At 56.7% G+C, this 9,910-nt stretch overlaps 1 protein-coding gene across 2 annotated transcripts in view; it reads left to right on the top strand.

Moving 5' to 3' along the window:
• Nucleotides 1–4,582, top strand: part of DRD2 (dopamine receptor D2) — a 68,751-nt gene extending 64,169 nt beyond the window's left edge. For both annotated transcript variants that reach the window (XM_037163108.2, XM_053670373.1), the window contains exons 6-8: nucleotides 445–531; nucleotides 2,109–2,436; nucleotides 3,671–4,582. In XM_037163108.2, the coding sequence (XP_037019003.1) occupies nucleotides 445–531; nucleotides 2,109–2,436; nucleotides 3,671–3,864 (609 nt within the window). In that variant the 3' untranslated portion in view covers nucleotides 3,865–4,582. The remainder of the gene's footprint in view (nucleotides 1–444; nucleotides 532–2,108; nucleotides 2,437–3,670) is intronic.
• Nucleotides 4,583–9,910: the final 5,328 nt, after the last annotated feature.

The following is a 9,910-nucleotide window of genomic DNA, read 5'->3' on the forward strand; positions in this document are numbered from 1 at the left end:
CATTATTTGGGCCTGGAAGGATCAAGAGCTTTGAGGTTAAACAGGTCAGGTTCAAACCCTGACACTGCCACTTTTTAGCCGAGTGACCTTAGGCAACTTGCTTAACTTCTCTGAGCCTCTGTTTCATCACCTGTTAATGGGAATCTTAATACTGATTTCACATGGTGGTCTTCAGGATTCAGTATGACAGGGCTATGAGCCCGCCTAGCATGGTGCCAGAACCTCCGCAGGTACTCCATAAGTCAGAGCTTGATTATCCCTCCTCCTGTCCACCTCTTCTTATTACAGTACTGACCTTCTCCCTTACCTCGACTGCCTCCTCAGGCCCCCACTCTGCTATTCCCTGCCCTTCTCTGAGCTCCTATGCCCAGTCTGACTATTCAGCATGGGGTCTCTGTCCCCACCTCCTCCCCGCCATAACCAGTGTGCTGGCTCACTCCACAGGGCAGCTGTACTCACCCTGAGGACATGAAGCTCTGCACCGTTATCATGAAGTCTAATGGCAGTTTCCCTGTGAACAGGCGGAGAATGGTAAGTGTTTAGGTCAGTGACCCACAGCCAGGTCTTAATTCCCCTAGGGAAACCCACCTGCTGTGATTCTCAGACACCTCACCAACTGGTCAAAGGGCGAGGCATTTCCTGGGGTCCCCCACTTTTATCTCATTTGAGGCCCAACTCACCATGCACACCTCACCATGCACACAGGTGTGAAGCAAGAGCTCAGTTCTGCAAGGCACAGAGAGGTACTCCTAGCACAAGACAATGGTTGAGAGAAAAGACTCAGCCTTAATAACATGATAAAGTAATAAGAACGGCTATTACCATTAATGAACACCTACCATGTTCCTATTATCTCATCAAATCCTCACAGCAACCCTGGGAGGTATGTCTTATTGATCATAACCATCTTCATTTTACAGGAAACAGAGGCTCAGAGAGGTTAGGTAACTCACCCAAGGCTAAATAGTGAGAGAGCACATCGTTGAGCCTGGGCTTGAGTGTCTCTGAAACCCACATCTCTGCTGTGCTCTCCACTTGCATGTGCTGCCTTATTGCAGGCAGGTCCTGGGGCTGCAGGCTTGCACTGTGGGGAGGGAGCAGGGCAACCTCCGAGTAGAGCCCAGAGGTACAGAACCACAGCAGACCCCAGGCTTAGCCCAGTTGGAGTCACACCAGGGTCCAAACAGCAGGGGTTCCATTCTGTAGGTGGGCCAGGGAACCCGCTGATAGCCGCACAAGAAGTCCAGGTCAGGTGTCCTCAGGAAGCAGGGGCCCCACCATTCATCTGTACAGCAAGAGCAGCACGCAAAGGAGCCAGTTAGGAGATAGGTGCCCGAACTGGGATTCAGGAATGGGACCAAGGTAACATTCCAGTTCTACCACCTGGGCATACAGTGTGGCTGCATTTTAGCAGCTTAGGCGGAGATCCTGAGCCCTGGAACAAGGAAACCTGAGGGAGAACCTGGGAGGCCATGGGTGGATCCATGGCAGGGCACTCCAGGCCAGCCCAGCAGGGAGAGTGGGAGCCTGGGGGCCTTGCCCTTCGGCCCCTGGATCAGTCCAGCAGGAGAAATGGAGCCTGTGTGTGAGTGCTGCTGCTGGTGCCCCAGGCCAGCCTGGCGGGAGAGCAGGAGTGCCCTCTGTGCAGTTTGAAGGGAGCTCCTGGAGGTGGGTGCTGAAAGTCAACTGGTAACGTATCCCCAGCAGCCAGCTTGGCACCTGGAACTTAGCTGGCACTTAGTAAGGGTTGCTCAGTTCATAAAAGAGAAGTACATGGGTAGCAAGCTCCCCTAAAATGGTGTGGGGTTACTGAGGACGCCTAAGGATTGCTCTGGGAAGGGGGCTGGATGACCCTGCAGGAAGGGGCTGCCATGGTCTTGGGTCCTGTACCCAAACAGTCCCTGCCTCCAGGTGATCATCCTCCTTGCCTCTCTGACAGAGTGACGTGTGGCATTTGCAGGAGTCTGAAGAAGGAGATAGGGATGAGCCAGGTGGGGCCTTGTGAGGCCAGGTGTGGCCAGATAGGCCAGGTGTGTGTTCAGGTGAGGCTGGGTGGCGACTGCCTGAGAACTTGCCTGGCTTTACCCAGAGCTCTCCGCCTTGTGCAGGAGGCTGCCCGCCGTGCCCAGGAGCTAGAGATGGAGATGCTGTCCAGCACCAGCCCACCTGAGAGGACCCGGTACAGCCCCATCCCGCCCAGCCACCACCAGCTGACCCTCCCCGACCCGTCCCACCACGGCCTCCACAGCACTCCTGACAGCCCTGCCAAACCCGAGAAGAATGGGCATGCCAAAGACCACCCCAAGATTGCCAAGATCTTTGAGATCCAGTCCATGCCCAATGGCAAAACACGGACTTCGCTTAAGACCCTGAGCCGCAGGAAGCTCTCGCAGCAGAAGGAGAAGAAAGCCACCCAGATGCTCGCCATCGTCCTTGGTGAGTGGGCCCTGGCTGCTGGCCACTGGCCACCGCCCAGCTCTGCCCAACCCTGGCCGAGAGGTGGGCCCTCCCTGCCGGTTTTGTTCCTGCCACCTTCTTCTTCACTGTGGTTGGTAGGTCAGGGGACTGGCACTTCCTCGGGCCCAGGCTAAGCCTATTGATGCCCCCTATTAGCTCAGTTTACAGATGGGCCAACTGAGGTTTGGGTGGTCCTATAACATGACCAAGGAGGACCCATAATTTAACCTAGGTAGCCTGGCTTGAGAGTATGTGAACTTGACCAGGCTACAATAATGGCACCAGAACCTCATGACCCTGGGCAAGTCACTTTCTCTCTCTAGTCCCATCAGTAGAGTAGATTACTTCTGAAAGTGGTTGTGGTCTTCAAATAGTAGATGGTGGGAAAAGTATTTTATAAACTACTAAATGGTGCACACACCTGTTACCATTATGGTCTTGGTAATTATTGCTAAGGAATTGGGAAAATCAGTTCCCCTGAGCGGAACCGAGCCCCTGTGTGACCAGAGCTGCAAAAAAATTGTAAAAGGGCCGTGAGAAACAGCTCCATCTCAGTGGGGGCAGGGCCTGGCATCAGGGCCCGGCCAGCGAGGCGAGGCTTTCAGATAGTCCCCGAGAAAACCAGGTAATGAAGGTCCAAAAAAGCAAGGGCTGGACTGATACAGGTGGTTGGGAACAGGATCGACTGATGTGGCCCTTTCTTCCTCGTAGCCCCCAAGGTAGCGTGTGACACCTTCCACCCCCACCATCCCCTTTGACCTCCTGACAGCCCTGTGATGTGTGAGTGGGGCAGGTGTAACTATTGTCATTTTACAAATGAGTGCACATGGTCACAGCAGGTTAAGGGTACTACTCCGTAACACCAGGAGTGACGGAGCAGGGTTCAAGCCAGACAGACCCTCTGCTCCCGTCCACAGGGTCTCTGCTCCACAGCCCCGCCCCCTCCGGGCACCCCTTCATCCCCAGACACTCCCACGGTGCCTGTGCAGCCCTGTGTGCACGCAGTGCCTTGAGACCAAGGGTCCCACCCACACAGGTGGTCCTGAGTTTGGCAGAGTGAGTGGGTGGGATGGACACCAGTCTGGGTGAAGGGGCATGTCCCAAGGCCTGGACTGGGGCCTGCAGCCACGATCCAGGGGCCACTGAGTGCGGGCCCTCCTAGCCAGCCCCTCCCCAGCCCTGGGGTCAGTCTGACCTCCGCCCTCTCCTGCAGGCGTGTTCATCATCTGCTGGCTGCCCTTCTTCATCACACACATCCTGAACATTCACTGTGATTGCAACATCCCACCTGTCCTGTACAGCGCCTTCACATGGCTGGGCTACGTCAACAGTGCCGTGAACCCCATCATCTATACGACCTTCAACATTGAGTTCCGCAAGGCCTTCATGAAGATCCTCCACTGCTGACCCTGCTGCCCACCTGAACAGCAGCCCACCGCCCACCTCCCTGCCTGGGCCCGCCTGGCCCGGCCTGGCCTCAGTCCCTGAGAGCAGTGGGCAGGAGGGCGTGCAGCGGACTTCTCTCTGCCTGGCAGGCCCTGCAGTGTTAGCTTGGCACCACGCCCCTCACTACCCAGACAACCTCACTCTGCCAGGGTGGGGTAGAGAGCCTGGCATGGCACCAGCCCTTGGGCTGGACCCCATGGTTCAGGGGTAGCTCACAGAGACCACTGCCCACTTCCAGACCCCTTGTCCTTGGCACCAAAGATGTAGCCACCTTCTCTGACCCTCCTCCGGAGCTCTGGTGTTGCTGGGGCCAGAGTCAGGGCTGCGAGGCTGTGCCCTCCGCTGGGCTCAGCCGGGCCTCCACAGGTTTGTGCTGGAGTGGGCGGTAGGGAGGGATGGCCAGTTCACAGCACCCAAGGTCCACACCAGAAAAGCCAGAGCTCTTCCCAAGACCCCAAGTCACTTCAGTCTGGGGAGACCCATGTACACACCAGGCCAGAGAATGAAACCCAGGAAAGCCCAAGCCAAAAACCTTCACTCCCTTTTCTGCCCAATAGGAGCCTCTGCTTCCCGTAGCCATGGGTCCTGGCATGGCCCACCCTCTCCACACCCGCTGCGGGGAGGGCCCCAGGAGGGTCTAATCCTCCACCCCTAATAAACCCACTCTGCTGCCTCCTGATGGACTTGGGTGCACCCCTTCCTGTAGCAAATGTCAGGCCATCCTGGGGCAGGTGCGGGAGGGGGCTTGTGACTGTCTGGGGCCTGGGCTGAGGTGTCTGAGGTTCTTCGGGGGCTGCCTCCCGCCATAGTATATGCCACAAAACCACTTTCCTTTTCCCTTTGCCTCTTCTCTTTCCCATTCCCCTTCCCTTCCACTGCCTCGGCTTCCAGGAGCCCATGGCTACCATTTGGCCTGGCCTGGCCCTGCCCCGAGGGAGGAGGGGAAGCTGTAGCTTTGGGGAGCCCACAGGCCCCAGACTCTGTAACGTCACTACACGTGCTCCAAACTAATAAAAGGTTGACAAGAGTCACATGGGAGGCCCCTCGTGGGGAAGGGCGTGGCACCAACTGTGTCCTCCCCACCAGGTGTAGCAAAGCCCTTGTGTCTGTGCTGGGGATAGAGCTGGAGAGACACTCTGCAGACTCTCCAGAAAAGGGTGGCCCCGGCCACAGCCATCAGGATGAGCAGGACTTGAGGCGGAAAGAACAGAAGCTGCTTGAATGGGACCAAGGAGAAGATGGGTGTGCCTGAGAGTTTCTCCCTCATTGCCATCTTCTCTGCTGAAGCTGCCACGAGTTCTCTCAGTCCTGCTGTTGGGTGGCCAGGACCCCAACTGGCCACCCAGCAGGAAGGGGGAGCATTTCCAGTGGCAATCCCAAGCATACCTAGAGCTTCCCTAATCACCAGAGCGCCAGGGGCTGGCCAGAGGGAAGCCAGGGGCTGGTTGTCCCCACATACCACCTCCTCCCCTCTAGGTCCCAGCACCTCTGGAGGGCCAATCCTTAGCCCTTTTGCCCACCAGGGTAGTGAAGGCTCCACGGAGAAGACGGCCTTCAGGGGCCTGCTGTGGTGTGTCCGCACCTGCCCGTTGCCCATTTTCTGGTCCCCCCCACTCCCGACCCTGCTGGAGCCGCTGAGGAGGCAGGCCCGTCAGTCCCAAGTGACTCTGCCTGGCCCTCCCTCCTCCCCCACCTCTCCGCCTCCTGGCCAGTAACAGCTCCAAGCCTTCTGGGGCCACAACTCAGCACTGACCCGACAACAGAAATTTGGCTTTTTAAAAGTGAAATATAAGTCAACCCGATGAAGGAGGAATATTTTTACCACCTTGAGAATAACAGCAGTGATGACAAACAAGGTGCCGGCACCCACGGGCTCAGGCTCTGGGGAGCTGTCAGGGCATAATTTGCATGCTAAATACAATATTTTTAGCACCAAAGTTTGGAGCACTTAACTTGCCCTGAACACTTAATTATGGACTTTGATCTTCCCCTTGAACCTGAATGTAGCCCTGCATTCTGGGAGAGGCTCCTGTCCCCAGGAGCACCCAGATTCCAGAAGGTGGGCAAAGCAGGTCCCTCATTTAGCTGAGGGGTCAGCAAACCAGTGGCCTCCTTCTCAGGAAAGCACCAGACCCCGAAGGGGTCTAGAAGCCTCAGGGACTCTCAGCTGCTGACACCCACCCCATAACCAACACACGCACATCCACGTGGCCCCATGCACACCGCACACTCAGTCTATGAAAGATCCTGACCTGGACAGGAACCTAAAAGCTCACCTTATCATTAGGAATCTTATGAGATCACATGGGCTTATCAGATGTGGGAATTGGAAGAGATGATAGTGAGGGAGAGAGAAAAACAGGAAGGAAGGAAGGACGGACAAAGGGTGGGAGAGAAGGAGGAAAGGAACAAGAGAAGGGGAGAGGGAAGGGAGACAGCGTCAGAGCAGTTTGGGAAGGGCCGTGGCAGGGAGAAGAGGGTAACAGGGCAGGCAGGGGCGGGAGGCGGGGTCGGGAAAGTGCCTACAGCTGTCATGAAATTTCAAGTCTTTCTGCCAGACAGCAGATAGACAGCTAGAGTGGGCAGGGGGAGGGCTGGGCTCCCCCCGCTCCCCCCTCAGTACTTCAGGGGCAAAGGAATGATGAGTGTGGGACCCAGGAACACAAAAGTGGAAGGGGGCGGCCTGGCTTCTGGCTCCTGCCCAAGAGGCCCTGACTGTGGCCCCTTTGCCTTGACAGCAAGGGTGGGAAGAGGCAGATGGAGGCTGGGCAGGCCATAGCCCTCTGACGCTCTCTTCTCTGCTTTTCCTGTGCCTGCCTTTCTCATAGAATGCCTTTTAATCAAAGGATCATTCATCTGCCTTTATAGCAGGTGGAGTCCCCGTATTCCCCAAGAACAGAGCGAGGAAGCACCTCACAAGGAGCGGGCCTCTCTGGTCAGGCACTGCTGGGCACTTTGTGTGTGTCCCCTCAGGAGTCCTAACGTGACTGCAAGGCTTCAGTTTCAGGGCCTTATTCTTCCCCTAGGGAATTCAGGAGGAGTCCGCAGTGGCTGTGGGCTGGGAGATGTCCTGGGTGGGAACTGAGAAGGCAAGTAGTGTAGGAGACACTGGGTCACTCCATCCGTCCGTCCATCCACCCAGCTGTTGTCTCAGCGAATATTTGTTGAGCAACTTTTGTGCCCCAGTCCCTGAGCAAGGTGCTGAGAACATCATGGGAAAAACGGTGGACACAGTGCCTGCCTCCATGCAGTTCCCAGTACAATGGGCTGTGGGTGTTAATCATGCAGGAGCTGCACCAGCTCCACAGCCAGTGGCAGAGCCCTGGCTGGGTGTGGGAACCCCTCCACAGGCGTGGGCCGCCCAGCTCCAGGGCATCCCTTACCTCGGTGATGAGGACGACATGGGGTGCAGCAGCCCTGGTGTGCCCTGGCCTGGAACAGGTAGGTCGGGAATGGGTGAGGACAAGCAGCATGTTTGGAGGACTTCCTGAATGGCAGGTCAGGAGGTTCCCCAAAAGATCCTGCGGATCCTGCTTCCTTGGTGGTCTCAGGACAGGGGCAGCCAGTCAGCAACAACCAGGAACACTGAAGACTGGCTGTCTTGGGGCTGTTCCCAGTGTGCCCACCTATCGGATCCCTTCCCACTCAACCCTGCTCTGGGGATGCACACGGCCCAGCCCTGGGCCCCACCGCCTCTCTGCCCTTCCGGCCCCAGGCCCAGGCTGTGCCTGTGGTGTTAGCTCCCATCTAGGCAGGGCCATGGGTGATCTCTTGTCCCCACAGTCCCCAGGGGTCAGCCACATGATCCACTGTTACAGAGGAGAAGCTGCTCCCACACGGACATTGGTTGCCTCGGTGGCAGGGCCAGACTTTGAATCTAGGTCTTCTGACTCTTGTCTTGTATTATCCATTCCATCCATTTCCTGACCAGCCCTGAGCAAAGGTCGGAGAAGATTAGTGTGATCAGAAGGTTTTTGAAAAGGGAGAAAGAAAAAAAAAACAACCACTCTTGGAGTTTGTGAAGAGCCTGAGAGCCCTTTCGACTGCTGGAGCAAATGAGTGTGTGTTGGGGGGTGAGGGGAGCAGGGCACTGGGCACGGCCCCTAGAGAGCCTTCAGTGGCAGGAGGCCAGAGTCTGGGCATCCTGGACCTGAAGGTCTCCTGCCCACCAGATGCCCCTGGCTCTGGGTCTGGGGGATGTGGAGAAGCACCAGACTGGTGGAGAGAGAGCAGACCATCTTTAGGGGAGAGACCCACCCTGGTGTTTTGGAATCCTGGGGGTCCAGGAGAAGGGAGTATCTGGTGAGGACATCTTCGCACTCCTTCTCCCATCACTGCTCTGTCCCTTGGCAGATAAAGCTGGGTAGGAGCTGCTGGGTAGAACATTCAGCCTGGAGGGTGTCTGGAGAGGCCCTTTACTGCTGGGTGGAGCCGGGCCGGTCCAAGTCCATTGGAAACATGGCAGGACCACTGCACTTGCTGGGGGCTTTCTCCCACCTTCACCCTTAGCTTTTGTTCTGAGACCTGGAGATGTGTGTGAGGCTGGAGCAAGGGAGGCAACCTCCCTGGCACATTGGGACAGGTGCTGCAGGTGAAGAGAAGGATAGGGGTCAGGTAAGAAGGGGGAGGTGGCACCACCTGGGACCTGGGGAGGGGCTGGAGACTTTGCAGGCTCACAGCTCTGGCATGCACACCTGGGTTTTCCTGACAAGGCCCCAGTCCCAGCATTCCATCCCGTTGGCCCACGAGAACTCCACGCGGGGTGGGGAAAGCCTAGGGTGGGCAAGAGAGGGAGGAAATTGCGAGGAGAAGACAAGTTCCATGGTCTAGTGCCACTCTGCGATTTAGAGCCCAGAAAGCCAACTGACCCCAGCCCCGCTTCTGTTCCAAGCTCAGGCTCCCACCCTTCTCCCTGCACCCCCTCCAGCCCCCCCACAGCTGTACAGGGGCAGGCAAAAGTAGGTTTACAGTTGTGAGTCTGCAAAACAAAGTTTAGCTTTGTATTATTATTTATTGATGATTGTATTGTTTTCCATATGAACAACTGTAAACCTACTTTTGCCAACCCCTGTACTCATCCCCTTGCCCTCTGTGTGCAGGCCGAGCCCTCACACTGCGTTTGCCCACCCGAATGCAGAGTAAGGTCCAACATCAGCCCAGGGTGCTCTCCTCCCCAGGTGGGTACATATGTGGTTCTCTTGCTTTGCTAGCACTGGCTCCGCTATCTGGCTTTTGGGGCTCAGGATAATCTAATCTGTAGGTGGTCATTGAAGCTACGTGTCAGCAAGCACAACACACAGTGGGGCTTGCCCCTGCCCCACAGCTTTAGGCTGTCCCAAGAGGTGTCAGTGTCACACAGACCGAGGCACTGCAGGAGGGCTGCCCCTCCCTCCCCTGGGTGGGCCAACAGAGGAAAACAGGCGGCACCTTTATGGGCATCCTGCCAAAGGGCTCTCCGAGACTGGCTTGTCTCCGCCCCTTCCAAGAGAAGAACCCCTCTGATTTTGGAGAAACTGCAAGAAACTAATGTGTTGCATGCTTATTAACTGCTTTGCCTTCTGACCCACAAGGCATCTGATTCAGTCATCAGCACCAGCCAGTGAGATAAGCATTATGGCTGTGAGATGATGCACATGAGGCTGAAGCTTCGGCACTCTAAGGTCACGTACTAGTGGATGGCACGGCAGGATTTGCATCCAGGTCGGTCTGTCTGGTCTATCCGGTCTGTCTTCAAAGCCAGTATCTTTCTGCTTCCCGGCACCCCAGAGCTTCCCTGCCAGCCCCACCTCAGCCCAGCCTGGCAACTACCCTCTGCCCCTCACTTTACAGCAGCAACCCTGCTGCCATGCTCTGATTCAGTAAGCCAGGATGGCATTACGAGAGAGGACTGCAAGGAACATGGAAACAAGCAAACGCAGTGACGTGGCTCATCCCGAGCAGGGCAGGCACTCTCTGAGCCCCACCGCAGGGCCGTGATGCAGAGTGACCCTCTCCAGCCAGGCAGTCA

The sequence above is a fragment of the Artibeus jamaicensis genome, unplaced genomic scaffold (genome assembly GCF_021234435.1).
Source record: "Artibeus jamaicensis isolate MK-2021 breed Jamaican fruit bat unplaced genomic scaffold, CSHL_Jam_final contig_585, whole genome shotgun sequence".
In the NCBI taxonomy this organism is placed as follows: domain Eukaryota; kingdom Metazoa; phylum Chordata; class Mammalia; order Chiroptera; family Phyllostomidae; genus Artibeus; species Artibeus jamaicensis.